Source organism: Zingiber officinale, chromosome 1A, assembly GCF_018446385.1.
Source record: "Zingiber officinale cultivar Zhangliang chromosome 1A, Zo_v1.1, whole genome shotgun sequence".
NCBI lineage: Eukaryota > Viridiplantae > Streptophyta > Magnoliopsida > Zingiberales > Zingiberaceae > Zingiber > Zingiber officinale.
In genome coordinates, this window is record NC_055987.1 from 129,190,437 (window position 1) to 129,211,015 (window position 20,579).

Sequence of the window (20,579 nt, forward strand, 5' to 3'; positions counted from 1 at the left end):
TAGATGAAGTGGAGCAAGGAGTTGTGTATGCTTTGCTACCATACCAAAGTATTGCACAGATCATGGACGCTGAGTTATCAGTCAAAGTGCAGTAGTTGCTAGCGGATTTGGATGAGCTGATGTCAGAGGATCTTCCTTCTGGGCTACCACCTATATGAGATATCCAATATCAGATTGACCTTGTTCCAGGGTTGAGTTTGCCTAATTGGCCAACTTATCACCTTAGCCCTAAGGAAGTAGAAAAATTACAACATCAAGTGGTGGAGTTGTTGGAAAAGGGACACATCAGAGAGAGCATGAGCCCCTATGCAATTCCTGCCCTACTAGTATCGAAGAAGGATGGCTCGTGACATATGTGTGTCAATAGCAGAACCATCAACAAGATTATAGTGAAGTATAGGTTTCCAATTTGGACAACATGTTGTATTAGTTATCTGGTTCTAAGGTCATCTCAAAAACTAACCTTAAAAATGGATACCATCAGATCAGTTATTTGATTCTTTCGGTGCAACCTACTTGCTCAGGCCCTCCATACTCTATCTCTAATAATTACATTTATTGACAAGTTGACACATTCACCTCTGAAAACGGTTGAGTCAAAACTTTCTTTGCTGCCAAAACATTAAGATGTGAGCATAGCAAATGTACCTTTGAAATAGTCGAAAGTGGATGATTATGACTTTCCATAAAGTTAATGACAATCAAATTATGTCTAGTTTGTTGCTTGACAAATGAAATATTTGACATACAACCAGTTCAAACTTCGCCACGTGCTCTAACACTTGTTCATTGATCACCTTTTGTATGTTTATTTCACCGCATTTGATTTGTATGTTATTCTTAAAGCATACAAATATTTTTCATACAATTTCATTTTTCCTCTTATTTTTCTTATTATTATTTATCCTTGCGCTAAATTTGACTTCTTGTGCATATAGGTTATAAAATGAAAATGCATCCTTTATTGATAAGAGTTTCATCCTAATTTTTAGCTTTTGATCATCTGCAACTTGGGGAATGTATAGATGCCCCTCACCGTCATTTTCTTCCGTTGCTGGCGAATGTCATATTCTTCAATGATCTGAAGTTCTCAAGTAGGTCTTGTTACACAACACACAGATTCAAGATTGTTAAGAAGAGTAGAGGTTCTATTCTAGATTATCTAACAGCTTTAAACAATATATGACAATAGATAGTTCAAATAATAATATATTTTATATATTGTGCAAGTTGTCATAAATTAAAGATATTGCTTAAGCATTGTAATTTAAAGAATTTAAAATCAAAAGCATTTCAATAATTCTTCCGAAAGTAATTTTCTCTTGCAGCATTGCAAAAGGTAGCAGTTTTTTTTCGTAGCTGCTACAATGTCCTGGTTTAATAGTACTGTAGCAGCTACATAATCGTAGTTGCTACAATGTGGTTAAACAAGAACATTGTAGTTGCTACGGAAACGTAGCTTATAGCAGCTACAATAGCTGCTACAACATGGTTAGACCAAAATGTTGTAACAGCTATGGAATTATAATTGTTATATTGTATTAGCTACAGTTTCGTAGTTGATACAATATTGTATCTGCTATGGAACTATAACATTTGGATGGAGTGGCAAGATATTTTGGACACGTACATGTGGAGAATACACTGCGAATAAATGGCAACAAGTAGGCTCAGCGAGGCGACACTAAGAGAGTTGTTGGCAAAGACGGTGATCGATGATTCTACATAGTCACGACACTGTAGGAAATGAGAGAGTTCAAATGAGAATTTGAAATATTTGAATTTTTGAAAGGGAACGGAGTTTAAGTTTTGTTTAATATATATTCTGACGTGGACGCTACTACAGTAGAAAAATAATTAAACTTGATGACAAGACACTGCTATAGTAAAAATTAAGCACAGTTATGCATCGAGGGAGCATATCAGCTCTGTATATATACACATGTGCCCGATATAGTGCCCGACTAGCCGTCTGCGCTGTATTCTCACAACTGATATTACTCAAGGCACCTAAAATCACTCGGGACGCCTCGAGTGATTCTAGACACCCCGAGTGATTAACGTCCCGAGTCATCTCAATCACAAAAATTCAACACGGATGACTAGTCGGGCACCCTACCAATGCCCTATATATATATGAGAGAGAGAGAGAGACGCACACATTGTCATGTTATTGCCATTCCTCCCAAGATTGCAAAAGCAACAGAAAATGGATCCGCTCAAGTGGAAGAAGCTTGCAGTTGTGCCAAAGGATAACATCAACAAGAGCCAGAAGAAGCGTGATGTGTCCTTCGCTGTCCCTCAATGCCTACTTGCACCATCAGGCTTTTGGGATCCTGCTCAGAGGAGCAGAGGGGTATGGGTTCAGCAGGAAGGCATGCTTAGGATTCCCCGCGACATCCCAGAGTTCAGGAGAGTTCGCAAGTAGTACTCTTCCTTTGTTTTGCTAGGAGAGTACTGCAAGTAGTAGTTTAGCAGAGAAAAATAAGAAAGGTTGCTACAAGGATTCTGTATTCTGATTTCGAGATGTTCAAGTAGGCAGAGTAAAATTTGAACACATTTTAGCAACAATGCCACGAGATTTCTACTCTGATACGATTACCAAAATGCAAATATCAGCTCATGTGCAATCGAATAGAAAGAAAAAAGGGTTTAGGAACATGCACCTTGTCAAAACTGTGAGTTGCACTTGAGGTAACGGCATGAACCTGAAACTGAATGAGGGTGGAGGCGTTGAGGGACCTGGAAATGAATTATCAAACAAGCAATAAGTTTGCAATTTAGAGGTTAAAATTCACTAAACTCTCCCTTTCAACCTGAGATAACGATTGGTTATTACAGGCACTTATGCATTTATGTATACAATTTGAGGTTACATGTGGAAAAGCTTTTGTTTTCTACAGTTCTCGACAAGAACTAGGTTAAAAAAAATTGAAATAGTGGAATTTTTACACCTCCAGCAGAATGAATATGTAAAAAATCCTGTAGAACTATACAATATACACAGGGTAAACGTGGGGAACTATTCCTAAAGAATTTCCACTTGTAGAAAATTGACTTTCACATATACAGTATACCCCTTAGCAGCCTGCAGCCTTTAGGAAGTTGTCGAATGGGCTTGACGCCGGGAGCTTGAGGCACTGTGGCTGGTAAAGGAAGTCGATGGGTACCAAGGTATTGTTTCCTGTGTTGCTGTGTTTTCTCTGGATGTCTACAAGGTCTTCGTCCAGGAAAGGATTGCCACTCTGCACCTACATGATCAAGCCTTTAGCTCACTTGGCGAAATCATTATTTTGGTTTCATACAAATAAATAAATACCTAGAGACACAGATACTTTCAATGAACTCGTAAAGAAAGTTTAAGTCGTCAAGATATGAATGGCTAGATGCTTACAAAATGAGCATGGGAGAAACGCAAAAAAAAGAAAAAAAAAAAAACTAACACGAAGATTTGTAGAGATGGAAGCTAAAGAGCACAATTTGCCTAAATTTATATTAAAAAAGAAGACAAATTTTAAAAATCTTTCAAAATAAAACTAGTTACAAAATTTGATTAGAGTAGCAACAACAAACTAAAAGCTAAAATCCTCCGAGTTGCAGAATCAACATTTTGGAAGAAAACGAGAAGATACACGACATTAGCATTATCAAAAAAAATCTTACTAGAGAAGTTGAAGGAGAGAATAACATGGTAAATGGTCGTCGTCATCATCATGATTTTTTTACTAGCAAATTGATGGCTTATAAATCCTATGTACTTTAGTACCTTTCCTACTTGGTCGATCTCGGAGCATGAATACTTTTGCATTCCATATTGGTCCTCCAGGGAGCCAACATCTAAAATATAATGTTTCTGTTGTGTGTTGGCAAAGACGGACATTTTCTGCTGTTTTCCCATCATAAGAGCCTCACAATGATTAGCCATCTCTTTAAATGGTACATCAGAGGTTGTTGACACTGAAAATCTTCCAACTTTCCATGCTGTATCGAAGACCTGCACAACCAGCTGAGTAAATAATAAAGGGACAAGGCAGCACACAGCTACTTCTTCACCAAGTAATAAAGGCACAATGTTAACAATTATATTATTTGCTATCGGTTTTTGTCTCAAATAAGGAAGTTCTCTCGCAGTTTTGCAAAGGATATGGTAGTTGAATTATTAATTACTAATTAAATTATAAAGCTTGATCCATGCAAACATCATATTTCATTCAACTCGACCATGGATTCAATTTGCATTTAACAAATTATAAGCCAAAAAATGATTGATATTCAAGTTAAAATGAAAAGTCTCGCTCCAATTTCCAAGTTATCTCTTAGGATGTCAGGCTCAACATTTTAGCAGGTATTCTTCCCAATCTTATGCTGACAAATTTAATTATGTTATACGGGTAGGAGAATTTCTTAAGTAAAAATTAAAAAACGAACCATGAAATGCAGAGTCTAAATCAGAAACTACAAGTGACTTCAGTATGCATGATTGTTTAGGTTCGCACGCTAGAAAGATCACTAATCTTAAATATTCTTGCATAATATAGAAACAGAGTACTGGAAAATGCATCAGTGGAAACATACTGTCTCTAGAAGCTGATCGACACTAAGAAGATTAGATCTGTCATCAGGCAACTCTGAATGATCTCGCCCAGTGTCAAATGATTCAGAAAAGTCCTCATGAACCAAAACGGCAGAAGTGACCTGTAAAACAAAATAAAAATGTTTCAATGATGGAGCTTTCAAGTCTCAAGGAGCACTTAAAATTCATGAGCCTTACCTCCTTTTCACTTACAGACTCACATGGCAAAAGCTGCCCAGATGATTTCATGAATTGAGGTCCAAGCGGACAAATATCATCAGGTAAGAAATCACTTAGCAATTGATTTCTTATTTTGAATTGCTCTGACTGCATAAACATTTAAAAGTTAATGGGAAACTGATAGTGAACAAGTAGTCATGCATCTGATGAATACAGACATCCAGTCCAATTGAGGATTACCTCTGATAAATCACTTAAGCTGTTCATGATGACAGAAACTATGGATTCTTTAGTCTGGCTTTCTGTTAGTTCTATGGCCTGAAGAGATATCGACGCTTTGTTATCATCCTCTTGTGACCCGTAAGTTACCAAAGAATTGTCAGCTGTAGTTTTCACAGCTTGAAGTTTGGAGTTGTCAACCAATTGGAGAAATGGATCAACCTGGACAAGGATAGCTCTTTATGAGAATTAATAGGTTCATAGAAGTACATAAGCTAGTTTTGTGGCAAATACATCATAAAATATAGTAAATCAACTGCCGAGATTAGCATAACACAATATTTCATCAAATTGAAGTTTATAGGACAATGACAGCTATTGTTTGAGAAGTAATGGAAGTATAAGCTTATTTCAGTGGCAATTTGCTTCATGAAAAATATTAGTAAATTATTTGTCAAAGTTGTTGGAGTAAGATAATAGTTGATCCTATCAAAACTGATAAGACAGGAATTTTATTGGATGCAAAATCTTACCAAATCCCATATAGTACCAAAAGGGTTGCCTTTCCAAGTACTAATCAGGATACATTTTTTCTTTTACTAGAATGCCAAAAAAATGAAATGTAGCAATCAGAACAATATGACGAAATTAGCAGCATGATGAGCATCACATAAATTATGAATTTTTAATTGACTACAAAAGGCTCCCTTTTGGAATAGCCATCGATTGTTTTTCTCTAGTACTGCCGAGCTTTAGCTGATTAGCAAGAATAAGTATGCTCTTAGAATGTAGAACGAAAGGGTAAAAACAGAACTGCAAGTGTGCATACTGTTTTCTTGTTGATGGTTGACTGCACAATTGAAATTAGGGGAGCGATATTAAATGCTTTTGAAGCAAATATGAACATAGCTGTGGCGAGAGTAAGAAGGGACCGCCGACGTGATGGTGGAAGCAACCCTACATAAAATCACACCAAAGGTCAACAAGAATGATTTCTTATGGAACACTAAAAATACCTATGTCAGTTGTGAAGGGAATAAAACAAGCAAACAACAATTAAACAAAAGAACCAATGTTTCTCCACTACTTGAGATTGGTTATATATACATTGAGCCACCGTCAAGCCCAATGTAGAATGTATCACTAGTAATATCCAAGCCATTTAGATCTGTTTTCATTATGTTAATTAACCCATTAGGTGGAAAAGAAATCCAACTATTGGTTTCCTTTAGTTAAGCCAATAATTAAATTTAGAATTATTCAATTTAATTAATTAAAATGATATGTTGAATTTAGCAAATTGTTTTGATTAACTTGTGAATTTAAATCACAAATTATTAACTGTACACAAAACATTCAAATATTTATCGATTTTGTCTTTGACATGTTTTATTATCTTCAAAGAATAGTATACTGATTTATCTTTGCATGGATCTAACAAGATCACACTTTAAACTATATTCTCTTCTTGATCATTTAGCAAGCAGTTAATATGAAGAAGTGAATTAACCAGTAATCTTTTTTTGCTTTTTACAAGTGTATAAGGTTATCAACCTAAAACATATGATATCTACTTATTTATATCTCACTTCACTCAAACTTAACTTAAAACTAGAGCATGTTATTTTAAATGAAAAGAAAACCTTATGAGAATAAAATGGCCATCCGTTAACAGCTATCAGGACTATAGTATACATTCCACATCAACCTTTATGATACATCTGAGGGTACTTTAAATTTGGTTAGATAACTACTCTACAGTCAACCCAAAAAGCATATGTTGTGGCTCAGTGATTGAAATATCGTTCAATGTCGAGCGGCATGGACGGTTTTTACAGTTCTGACACGGGAGCGAAACCGGCACAACTTGCGCGACAATTTTGTGTGCTTCATTGCACGCGCCACACGACAGAAGAAATCAAGCACGTGTCACGCGACAGAAGGAATCGCGACAGACACGCAACGGAAGGAAGGAATTGTGACACAGCACCGCTGGAAGTGTTGCTGGCGTCCCGGAGGCATCTTGAATACCTTGGGCACTCTTTGCAAAAGTACCATGAACCAGAAGCATTGTCGGACATCTCCGGCAATGCCGGAAGCATCGCCAGATGCCTCCGGCGACTCCGGAAGCATTATGCGATGATTTTCCTATTCGAAAATTAAACCTGCGATTTAATTAATTCAAACAATTCCCAACTTAAGTGTGATATTTCAAATAGGCTTTCATAAATCTTAATTAAATTATCTCAATAAAATATATAAAAAATATATTTAAAATTAAAAAATTAATATATTTTATTAGTTGATATTCTTAAAATTCTTTTTTTATTTTTTTAAATTTTATTAAAATATTCTAAAAAAATAAAATATTCTAATAAATCAGATTTATATTTTGATAATTTTTTATTATTATTATTTTTTTTACTGTTTTACTGATATTCTATTTTTTTACTATTTTAAATATATATTATTTAAATTAATAATTAATTAAATAAATAAATAGTAATTTATATAATTACTGTATATAAAGTAACATCTTTGTAGAACTATGGAGTTGATTTAACCAAAATGTTGCTAGAACCAATGTTTCCATCTGATTCATGTCACTTCTTTTGGTATTAGTAAGGTAAATGTAACAATTTTAATTCGAGTTATTGATTGATCAATTTTTTTTAAAGAAAACTATATTTAATTATTTTTTTCTAACAATATTAAGTTGTTCAATAATTGAGAACTTATATAAAATTAATATACAACTTATTTTTAAATTATACACCATAAACATATTTATCTAATAATTACTATATATAAATAAAAAAATACCAAAACCATAATGGCATGGCACGATACGATACCGAAATAGTATCGTTCCAATCTAGGACAATCTCGGCACGGGTCGAGATTTTAAGTCTTGCTGTGGATTAGGAAAGGGTTCAGAACATACTGTTATATTCTTTGTAAGCCTTCGCTTTTATTCTCAACAAAACAAATGAATATCTTACCCTCTGTAAGTGAAATGTTTCTCAAAGCAAAAGCAAGCTGAAAACTTCGTGCAAGTGACTCGTGGATTGATGACTGCAAAATCAGAAATAGAAAGATAAATTAATGATAGTTTTCTGAAGCTAGATTGTGAAATGTTATTAACCAATGCAGTGTTATTTGCTAAGAAACCATAAAGAGAGCACACATTGGAACACCGACATCTAAGGCTACAATGTACTGCAGAGTAAGAAAAATGAACCAAACTATAACAGTAGAACTGTCACAGTCTAGGAAAGTAGATTTTATGTATCCCAAACAGAACTGTACTTAACCATATTTGCAACAAAATAAGAATTTGATTACCTTTGCTCGAGTAAACAGCAATGTCAAACTATAAGAATGAGCAATTGCTTCATAGTTCTCTGGAGCGTTTTCAGGAAACATAGCCTGGGCCCAAAATGATGAAAGAAGAAGTGTGATTTGACGACTGCTCAATCTTAAAAGAATAGAGTCCTGAATACATGAAGGCAAACAATTTGTGATTAAGTGAGCATACAAAGAGCTAGTTACATAAAGATGGAGTAGCTGAATAAATAATACTTGACTGTGTAAAGCTATTGACCTTATTTGACTTGACCACTGGAATATTATCTTCTCTTAAAAATGGAGGTCCTTTGATGCTACGAGTACGGCTTTGAGATGACTGCAGCTTAAAAAGCTTCACGTCTTTACCGTTTTCTTGTCCATTATGACTAGGAACCCTGCTCATATTTTGTTGGTATGCTTTTTCTGTCACAGATACCTTTTCCCATCTAAGCTTCTCAAACAAAGCAGCTGATGATGAAAAGACAGAAACAGTTCTTGAGAGTGTTCTCTGAAGATCAATGTCTTTAAGTAATTCTGGAGTCACTGATCTAGGTTGAGGAGATACAGAAGATGGAACAAGAACAACAGAGAATATACGATGAGCACCTACGCGTGTTTCATGATCAGGGTGCACCATTGCTAAGAGCAATTGATGCATCAAAGTTTCAGGAAACACCTGAAATGCATGATGAGGAGAATGAATTACAGGCTTACGGCTAAAAAAATTAACCTATAATATGTATACTTGGCTGACCTTATTCCGATATGATAAATTTGGAACAGATGCAATTATCTGTGCAGTACGATACACTACAACAATAGTTGACCTTGCAATGGCCAAATTCAATGATAAATTTTCTAACATAACAGCCATCATGTCGAGAACAGGCCCAGCATCATCAATCTGTTGACAGACACCACATCAATGTCATAATTTTTGGTAAGAAAGGTCATGCTTCTCAAATCTAGCTCACAAAAAACTCCTTTCTAAAATATATTATATTTTAAGGACCTTTTTCAAAGACCTCGTTTTAAAGAAATAGATAAGCGGAAATACATGCTTAATCTTAGTATTGACATTCAGACAAGCAATGGTAAATAGAACATCAAACATAAATCTCTAGCTGAGAACCTTCTATGGTTTTGGCCTCCTATTTTCTTTTCAAAAAAAAAATCAGAAAAGTAACAATACCTTTTTAGATAAATGAACGATGCACTCATCTAGTGCATTTCGGAAATTGTCATTCCACTTGATGATGTCATCCCCCATATGTTTATTACCAAGTCCACAATGCATGGATTTACGTAAATGTTTCACAAGATCACTTATTGGACCAATAATTGCTGCAGATGCTTGTGCTTTAGACTGCTCAGCAAGACGAGCAGTAACTTCAACTATATTCAACTGAATATCTGGTTGTTTTATAATAGTCTTGTGCTCAAGATGCTTGACCAATATCGATATCAGAAGAGATGCATTTTGCCCTGCAAGGTGAGAAAAAATGAACTCTCAAGAAAAATACAAACACAAAAAACAAAGAAAATTGTAAAACAAAATTTTTTTACCATCCTTTTCCATCAATAACTGCATATCACATAAGACATATCGAGCAAGACCATTTTGTGCAGACCACGAACCATTATTATCAAAATAATAAAATAAAGACTCCAAAACACGCCGCACAGTAGTTGCTTCTTTGGCTAGCTTTGCCATGTTACGCAAGCAAACCCTAGACCAAAAGCAAGGACTGTTCTTCTCGTCCCTGTTAATTGTATATGGGTATAAAATATTAGACAAGTTGAAAAGCATTAAAACTACTGAACAGGTTAAACCTACAGGATGAAACTCTTACAAAGTCAAATTAAGTTCTCCTTTGTCATTTACAATACTTTTCCAGGAAGGAATCCTAGAAATGATAAAAGGAGAAGGAGATACATGACCCTCAGTTTTAAGGACTTCCTGTACCCACCGGCTCTGTTCACTTTGTTGATCATCCTCTGATTTCTTTTTGGTATCTCCATAGTTCTCAAAGACAGCAGAAACAATCTATATAGTACAAAAGACATGAAACTTAAAAAAAACAAAATAAATTTTATAACAATCCTAATAATATACAATCTAGAAAGATAGTAAATGTTCCTTGGACAAGAGCTTAGCAACTAGTGGTGAATGTTTAGTAATTTTAACCATTAAAAAAAGTTTTAATGAAATATAATGAGAGGTTTGTGACGGACAAAACAAAAGTCTTAGAATCAATTGTATTTAGTCAAGATATGCCCACTGTGGTTCATGATACACTGATAGTTATTGGATATTCTGGACAGTAAATGAAGTGTCATTTTCAGCATTTTTTATACTTGTGAATTGTATTTTGTTACATATTTGTAGGTTGCTTTCCTCACAACTTTAGCTTTTGAGGATTATGTATAATTGGTTACCCAATTAAATCTGAACCAGGTACAGAAGCACACATGATGAGTTCCAATGTCAGCTCATTGCTCACTCCTTTTCTCTTGTTACATCATATACGCCCATCATGGATTCATCCCTTTTCTATTATTATAAGCATTCTTTACCCATGATTCAATCTTAGTATGGTTCATGAAGAAAGGCACTAAACCATGCATCTTAAATTTGGGCCTTTCCTAACAGCACAAGGTTTTTTGCAAGGGTCCCCAATCAAATCTCAACTTCTAAGAACTTACTTGGGAAGGCACAAGAATTACTCATACAAGAAAGTTCTGCAAGTCTTCTCATACAACTTCATAGATCACCATGGAAAACAAAGACACTGGCCCATAAGTCAAGAAGAAAAGGCGCATACAGGGTTTTATAAGCACATCGACATTAGGATTATGGAATTAACATTTGTTACTTTCTTTTTCTTAAGTTTTTTTTATTCTCTTGATAATTAGTTGATACTATATTATACTATGTCCAATGTGCTACAGTTAACAAATCATGAAAGTCCAAAATTAACTTAGACAAAGTGGAAAACCAGACATTGGTTTGTTTTTAGATCTTTCACTGAAATTCAAAGTTAAATTCTCGCTTGGTGAAGCTAAAATTCAACTTCAAGAAAGTATTTATATTATGAGGAAGAGTGTCATTCAATTTAACTGTTCTGTACATTAAAGAAGTCAGCATTGATATAAGTCATAGTTCAGTTTAATTGGAAATTTGAAAAGTATAAAATGTGCTTACACTGTTGAATTCCGTGGAGATGTGAGAATGCTCACCCATAAACCAAACCTACATGTCATTACAAAGGGACAACATATGAACTTCACTGGATCGCTAACGAGAAATAGAATGATCAATGAATTATAAAGAGAGTATTATGATTGAAAATATTGACTTGAATTAAACGGAGAGTAATATAAAATGATCTGAATTACTCATAATTGAGTTATATATCAGAATGCAAAATTTACTTTTGTTATATTGATATTTAATTAAATATAGGATGCATTATTTGTAAGTTTGTGAACATAATGATTTTAATTAAAGCAAGTCCAATGTTAATTCAATCTGATTTTGATTTATTGAATTTAATGAATCCAAATTAATTACATCTGATTTTAAATAATTTAATTTAATTAATTAATTAATCAAATAAGATTAATTTTGATTTAATTTAATTAAGCTAATTTAAACTGATTTTATTGAAGCCTAATTTTACTTAAATTCATTAAATTAGTTATCTTGATTTGGTTTCAATTAGCTTTAAAATGAGGTTTAACTAAAATCAGACTTGCCGTGATGAGGATGATATTAATGTAATTTCACTAGTCAAGGTCAACCAATTTTTTAACTTAATGGTTTACTTAGATTGGGAAATGATTCTCAATCAAACAATCTATTCTGGCTGGTTTTCAAAAATAAGAATTGCACCCACTTAAAAAGTGCTCCTAGCTCTGCAACTGAAGTAGTTCATTAAGTTCAAATTTAAAAGATGTTATGACACCAAGATTCAGAAATTTATGAAATCATATAATGAGTTAAAATGAAATATGAAATGGTAACAAAATAATACAAGGTTAAATACCAATGAAGACAGAGCTTGCAACCCTGCTGCACGTAAACAGCATGCTTTCTCATCATCACCCAATTCTTGAGCTATACTGCACAATTTAGGAATCAGACCTTCTATATTGAACTGGTGTGTGCCATCAACCTAGAATTGGTAGCAGCATCATGATGTGAGATTTGCCAAAAATAGGCAAGTAGATTAAGATGGCAAAATGTAGATATGTAGCAGAGAAGAACTTTACTTGGCTATTAATAAAGTCAAAAAGTGTATAGCAACCTATAGTTTGCACTTCAGCTTGTCTTGTTTGATCAAAAAGTGTGTGTATGATGTCCAGTAAGCTACTTGCAAACAGAGGCCTGAAAAAGATAAATTCATAGGATAGGTCATGTCACCAAATTGTCAGGCATACATTATTAGCAAGTACATCTCAAAATCAAAGGAAAAGATCAATGGAAATAAAATTCTTCTGGAGTTGATTACAGCCTTATATACAGTCTTAGAAGCATAAATGGAAGAGTGAGTCAAATCCATTTAAGAATCCAGAGTGTAGGTAACATCCTTTAGAGGCCGGCAATTTATTAGATTCCTGTATATGTTCTCTCACAGAAGATTTAAGTATGTGCCACCCCATAATAAAATTGGAAGCTTGCTATATGGAATTTTGAATCAGATGTGTAACCACTACCCACTTCTTAGAAACCAAACATTTTATTCTACATTTCATGCACGCTCATCTAATCATACATGTCCTAATTCCTGGGCTTAGTGTCATTCACCAATAATGCAATCGTGAGGAAAGTCACGATAATTTGTGTAGATTGACCAAAGGTAAACATCATCAAGAAGAAACAAATAATAAAACCATAAATTCAAGTAAATCTTACATATGCTCCTTGCAACTAATCACCAATTTACGGTAGATACACATCACAATCTTAACATAGCCAAAGTGTTCGCTTCGCAACTCCTTGTAACATCTCTGCTCCAAATATTCTGTTATCTGCCAAATAAGCAACAAAATATATAAATATGGAAGCTAAAAAATAGCAACAGATGAGTATAGGATGAAAAATCACAGACAAACAGAAGAAATTATAAACTTAGATATAACAGATGGGATAAAATTCAACCAAAAACAAATGGGATAAAAGGAAGCATGTGCCAGGGGAAACGAGGAATAAAGAAAATCATTGTCTATTCAGATTGAAAATTAAAGCTCAGCTCCTCGGAAGGCATTATATGTGGTATCTGAAGTTCTGAACTACTTGAATCAAATAACCTTTTAAGGTGGGAAATAGTTAGTCAGCACAGAAATAGACAAGGTAGCCAATGCCCTTGCTCATGTGTGATGTTTTGATAGGAACAAAAAAAACATGTTTCTGCTCCTTGGAAGAATTCCTGATGGACATAGCTAAGTCCATTCTTCCGGATAAAGAGGCAGGACAGCAGGTATTCAGACATGGAAGATCAAGAAAAAAAGAAAGTGTCGGTAATTGAAGTTTAATGTGTATACTGGGCAATTTTTGTATCTCTTCTTTACAGTTTTCTTTTTGTACTTCTTTACGGGTAGGAAGTTGTTCAACTCCTAACACAAAGTCATCTTAAAGTAACCAAACAAAGAAGACAATACTTTACCTTTGGAATGCAAAGTGGGTTTCTAGAAGCATATTCACACAACTTCCCAATTTTTCTATCATTTGGTTCTTCATCCTGCAAAGAATTATTTGTTTTTACACATCAACTGAAGCATTTACTTGAAATCATTGTGATATAATCCAACAAAAATACAAGCAAGTAATCATATCTCGAGTCAACATCATAAACCTTTTAAAACTGCATTTTAATGTTTTTGAGAAGGCATGAGTATACCAGTATCATGTATAGCATCCAATGTTACCATAATTTTGTTACAAGTACATCATACTATCATAGTATATGTGTCAATTTCGACAGTGGTTCAAGACACTTGACAAGAAAAATTGACAGCCAATATATAGATGAACACTCATACACACATGAGAAATTTGTTAGTTACTGTTTGTAATTAATTTATTAGGCATGTCCATTGGGCATTTATCTGTGCCAACTTGAGACAGAAAACAATCACTGTGTGGCTGAGTATGCATACCGGCTTTATCAAAATACATATGCCTCATGCCCACCATTACACAATTGGATTGAATATACTGCCAAGTTAGTGATTATAAAGGCCACATTTTACTTTAAGTTTCAACTCGATCATCTAGACCAAGCTAATTACTAGCATTTTAACTAAATGAATACCAAAATAAGCAGACCATACATAAAGGAACAAATCAAACATTGATAAATTAATTAATTTCTTTTAGGTTCAATTTAAATTGCTAACATACACAGAATTGACAAAATGAGAAGATATTTTTTTAAGATTTCTATAGTATTTAATTATTTATATAGGTTCAATCTTGCACAAATTTATTTTGTGTAGGCACTACATGTTTTGCTTACCGCTGACATCTTACATTGTATTTTCACTATTTTGTACTTTGTTATTCTCTAGGTGTGGATGTAAACAAACCCTTTTTTGGATTGTATATAGATTCAATTGTGTGGAAATTCTTGCTCCTGCTGAACCATTCAATGATTTTTCTTTTGATGATCTTCTGATTGTAGGAAAATAATCTAGACATCAATTAAAATGATAATAGATGGCATTAGTATTGTTAAAAATATATAAGGTCTATAGAAATATAATTTTCAGTTCTTAATATCGGCTATGCAAGTTGGTCCTGTTTTTGCAGTAACAATTGTAAGCATAACACAAACATGTAAATGAATGCACGACATATGATTTGTCAGTTGCAATGGAATTGTTACAATAAATAGCAGACTCTAAACCAAATTACTCAAAAATGGATAATCAGTAACTTGCCCATTAGAAAGGTGGTTAACACAAGGGTAAAAGACACTTGAAATGTACGATAAATGTAAGATGTCGGTTTGAATGTTGGCTCACCACAATGCTCGGTATGTACATGGTTCCTGTACATTGTTTTTTACACGTGAAGGCACTAAATTGATATATTCCTTTAGTTGCATAAGAACATTAATGTTGAAGTACATGAGAAATCAAAAAGGTTTACAAGTAGCATGAAGTACCAACAACATGATTCTTATCAACATATTCAATCAGCGAATTGAGGAAAAGCCAAGATCTCACACTCAGAAGTCAGAAATAAAAGATAGCTAAGATGTCAGAACTATAAATATCACCTGAGATTGAGGAAAAATGTCAGCCAGCAGTTGCTTGTACCGCTTCACTGGTTGTCTAGATCGTGCCCTCAGTGCAGGGCAAAGATAGCACAGTCTACCACATGCAGGCAAAATCTTCCTTGACATCACACCCATCTTGTATTCTACAAGAAAAAAATTTGTGGAATCTAAGAAAATTAGAAACACATGCATTTTAAGTTCTCGAGGCAGTTGAACTCAAACTTATTTACTATCATACACCATAATTGCTGATTTTCAAATTACATGGCATTACTAGACCATGATTGCCAAAACCTTTACTATCATAAACCATATATTACATGGCATTACTAAACAATAATAGCTGAATCTCAACTTACATGGAATTGCCTAAGTGGGTTACGTGCCTATGAGACAAACCAAAATTTTGAATAACGATTAAGCTGAGTACAAATGGCCAGTTCATCCAACAGTGAGAGAATTCGAGTCAAGCTGAAGAAACCAATAAATATGTAGACATCCTATCCAAAAAAATTAATATGTAGACATATAGAATATAATAAAAGCAAGAAAACAGCAGAAGAATAGCGTATCAAAAGATTAAATATAAACGATTAAGATACTCGAGATGCTCACATATTTTCACGAATATGCATTACCTAATCAAACAAACGAAGAAAAATCCAATCTTTTACCCAAATATCAAGGATGACGGGTAAGAATGTTGCATTTTTAATCTAAAAAAATACAAACCAATCACCATCTCCCAGGTTGGAACCCACAAGCACGTACCTTAGAATAAACCCAGCAAACAATTCCACTAGTAACCGACCGGGTCGAAGGGGAAAGATGGAGGGAAACGACCAAGACCCTGCGAAGAGATGGATCGACGAGAAAGCGCAGGATCTTGCTCCAATTCGTTGGAAGACGAAGACAAAGGGGGGGAAATAGCTACCTTCCTCCCCCGCCTTTCCTCCCTGTTTCTCACTCTAGCTCTATCGTGGCGATGCCCTTGACCTTGTCCTGAAGAATTCTCGAACCTCTCCTCTATCCGCGGAGACTGCTTTCGCCCAATAATAATGCGAGAATCGAGAGCAAAACTCGGGGAAATCCAACTGCAGCATCGCCACGGAACGCCGATCTGCATTCAAAACCCTCTCTCTACCTTTCTTCCATTTTAACCTAATAATTTTGGATTTTTCCTCAATAAACCCTATCCTTCTAGCCATACAAAGGATCGAGGCCAACTTTGCTTTTTTGCCTAAATATAAATAAAATCAAAACAAGTCAAACAAACGACTAAATTCTTCATATTTGTCGAATATGAACAATTTATGATAAAAAAAAAACTAAAAGTCAATCAAACATCATTTTAAAATATTTTTATATAAAAATGAAGGAGATTAATATTTTTTTTTTTTTGTCTTCTCTCATCTCAAGTAATAATATATAGTAAATATAAGAATAGAGAGGGAAAATAATAAGGTAGCTTTGGTTTATGGATTTGAGAATCAGTGAATTGATTCATTCCCAAATTTTGTATTTGATTGATGGGAATAGAATCAAGATTTTGGAATGAAACTCAAAAACTTGGGTATGGAAGAAACTCATCCCCTCCATTGGGTTTTGATGGAATAGGAATGTGAATTAAATTTTAGACAAAATACCCTTAGTATATTTGTTAATTTTTTTTTAATTTTCACACTCTCTCTCCTTGTTCTCTCTCATCATATTTTCTCCCCTCTTATTTTATCATCCCACTTTCTCTCTCAACATACTTTCTCTCTCCTCATTCTTCCTCATCACACATTCTCTATCATTTTCTCTCTATATTCTCTCCCATCATACTTTCACTCTCCTCATTTTCTCTTTCTTCATTCTCTTTCATCACACTTTCTCTCCTATTACACACTTTCTCCTTATTTTTTCATCATATTTTTTCTCTTATCGCACTTTCTCTCTCATTATACCTTCTCTCTCCTCAATCTCTTTTAGCATACTCTTTTCGATCTAATTTTTTCTCTTATTTTCCTATAAAGGTAAAAAAGAAAATTTAGGTTCATTCCGATTGAAAATATTTAACTAACCAAACATCATTTTTAAGAATGATACCCAAGCTCATACTCATTCTATTCCATAGTACTATGATACTCATTTCCATTTCGATTCTTAGGAGAGAACCAAACGCTCCCTAAGAATTGTTGAAAGATGTTTTAAAAAAAATCAAAGAAGGCAAAGTTTGTGTAATGAATTGAAAATTTTCAATTATGAAGGTTGTTTTTTTAAATGACCTAATAAAATGTGCAGCCAAGAAAATACTCTTAGCTGTCATTTTTGAAATATAAAATTCGGCAATTAATTAATTGTTTGTTGTGGCAAGGTGATTTCGTCTCCAAGTTAGGTAAAGGAGTTAATCATGAGGTCAACTTTAACCCGGCCGTTAATTAATTAATTGTTTATTGTGGCAAATATGTGGTAACAACATTAAAAAAAAATGTGGAACGGCGGTTTTTTATTAAGCCGGTCTCACGAACAGAGAGGAAGATAAATACATATACTGATATACATGGCTGTCGTCTAAGGTATCTCGTACGATTTGAAGGAGAAGTGATTAGTAAATTACAGAGAATTTTATTCAGTGTAGTAATATTCAGGGGGCGTTTGGTTCGGGTAAGAAAATGGGAAAGGATATAGGAATGATTGCAATATTATTGAAATGAGAATAATACCCATACCCCTCGTATTAGTGGGGAATGACCCATTCCTCTATTTAGAGGAATGAATCCGTGGGTCCCACCTTTATTTCCCCAAACCAATCACAAATTTAGTTTCATTCCCATTTCAAACCCTCCAAACAAGTCAGATGACATGCAATGTATTTCTTAGATGTTAATAATAAATCTATGATCTATTACAATATATATTGTCAATTTATGATACCAACAACAATATAAAGATGTTTTTTAGGAGGAGATTGTGAAAGGACATCAAATTGTCACTCACATATCCAGATTCAATTTTAATTATAATATATTTATAGAAATTTTTTCTCTAAATGAGATATACAATTATAGAATATTGGACTTCTGAATTGTCCGTCGTGAGTACTTTTCGATTTACCTTGATAATCGAAAAAAAATATTCATAGAACTAAATCGATCATCTCAAATTCGATATTACCTAATTTATTAATTTTTTTTACCTCAATAATTTTTTGTTTGATGGATGAAGACTGGATTAGAGCACAAATCCTCTGGACCGTAATTTACGGTCCAGAGAATGAACCACTATATCTATTGATTGATGACGATGAATCTCACCTATTAAATATGTGAGATTCATTTTATCAAAATAGGTGAGATCGATTCCCATCAATCAATAATTTATGTGATTCATCCTCTCGATCATAATTTGTGATGAAAAGGATCTTGGGTGACTGGATTAACCGTGGGAGGTTAAAATTAATGATTGATTGCGGTAACCTGGCTGACTGGATTAGCCGTGGGAGATTAAAATTAATGATCAATCTGGCGCTAATAATTGTCAACGCGCGTTCTAGTGATGTGGCATTCAACGCCGTCAAAGTTGGCGGGTCGGACAGGAACCAGCAACCGGTCCAAAGTCAAACTACAACTGCTACTTTTTTAGTATTAATTTATTTGACACAGAAGTCAATTTATGTACTTTTTTAGTTGAAAATATCGTATCACTTAAATTTTCTCTTCGTTGTATTTAAAATAAAGTCAAATTGAATTATTGACCTGTGAACTTACGATATGTGTTTTTAATCCACATAACAGAATGTGTGTTTGGTGAGGCGAAGTTTAAAAAGAATAATTAGTGGATAATAAAGTTATATATTAAAAAAAAATTATTAAAGTACTTAATTTAAGTATTTTTTAAAAAATGATACACTAAAATTATTACGACACTTATTAATTTTTGACTTTAAAATGGCCATTATTAGAAATTTGTAATTTACGAAAAAAACAGAGATATTTCTACGTTAAATTGAAACTATAAGGCTAAAATGATAATTTCATACCTATGGGGTCATTTTATGAAATATACAAAACAGCGCGGGGGCACATAAAATTTTCTCTTAGGGTGCGTTTGGTTCGGGGTTATTCTTGATAACCTTGGTTATCCATCCAAGGTTATCAACAAAAATCTTGTTTGGTTTAGGTAATCGATAATTCCCGAGTAATGTTCCATGCCCGACACATCAGCAAAAGGGTCATGCAGCCCGAAATCGGAAAACCTCAGAAAATTAAGGTTTTTCTTGATTCTGGGTTAACAAATTTTTTTTTACCAAAAATACCCTCCGATAAGAAAAAACATGGAAAAAAGAGAAAAAATGTAAAAAAAAAATATTAAAAAATGTAAAAAAATGTTTAAAAAATGTTAAAATTTTTAAAAATAAATAATTAAAAAAATATAAAATTTAAAAATAAAAAATAAAAATTCTAAATTTAAAAAATTTTAATTTTTTTTAAAAATTTAAAAAAATTTTAAAACTTTTTAAAAATTTAAAAATAAAAAAATAAAAAATTTATAAAAAATAAAAAATTTATAATACATTAAAAATTAAAATAAATAAATAAAATTTAAAATTTAAAAAATGTAAAAATATAAAAAAATATAAATATAAATAATATAAAAACATTAAAAACATTAAAAAAAATAAAAAACACATAAAAAGTAAAAAAATATACAAGAAAAAGAAAAGTAAAAAAACATAAAAAAAATAAATAATAATAATAATATGTATAGTTGATTTTGTAACTAAAGGTAATACGGTAAAATATTAAACTAAGGTATTCATTAAAACCTTCAAACAAACAAGTTTTTGTTGCATTACCGAGGTTGAATCAAACAACATTTGGTTATGTTTTATTCCCCATAACCTTGGTTATGTGATTACCTGGTAATCACATAACCAAGGTTATACATGATAACTTGAACCAAACGCATTAGTCTTATGTGAATGTAAC

At 33.3% G+C, this 20,579-nt stretch overlaps 1 protein-coding gene across 5 annotated transcripts; it reads right to left on the reverse strand.

Moving 5' to 3' along the window:
- Positions 1-2,787: 2,787 nt before the first annotated feature.
- Positions 2,788-16,757, reverse strand: LOC122032696 (protein SEMI-ROLLED LEAF 2-like). 5 transcript variants are annotated; one of them, XM_042592028.1, is made up of 20 exons: positions 16,378-16,757; positions 15,607-15,749; positions 13,990-14,064; positions 13,239-13,354; positions 12,596-12,710; positions 12,370-12,498; positions 11,526-11,573; positions 10,291-10,367; positions 9,887-10,083; positions 9,513-9,805; positions 9,075-9,224; positions 8,577-8,996; positions 8,318-8,467; positions 7,975-8,047; positions 5,802-5,929; positions 4,994-5,194; positions 4,772-4,900; positions 4,576-4,695; positions 3,767-3,994; positions 2,788-3,251 (listed from the first exon to the last, which is right to left on the reverse strand). In XM_042592028.1, exons 2-20 carry the CDS (start codon positions 15,739-15,741, stop codon positions 3,081-3,083), a joined length of 2,955 nt encoding a protein of 984 aa, XP_042447962.1. In that variant the 5' UTR covers positions 15,742-15,749; positions 16,378-16,757; the 3' UTR covers positions 2,788-3,080. The 5 variants fall into 5 exon arrangements, with proteins under 5 accessions (XP_042447962.1, XP_042447950.1, XP_042447968.1 ...); XM_042592016.1 differs by having other exon boundaries at positions 10,174-10,367; XM_042592034.1 differs by lacking the exon at positions 11,526-11,573.
- Positions 16,758-20,579: the final 3,822 nt, after the last annotated feature.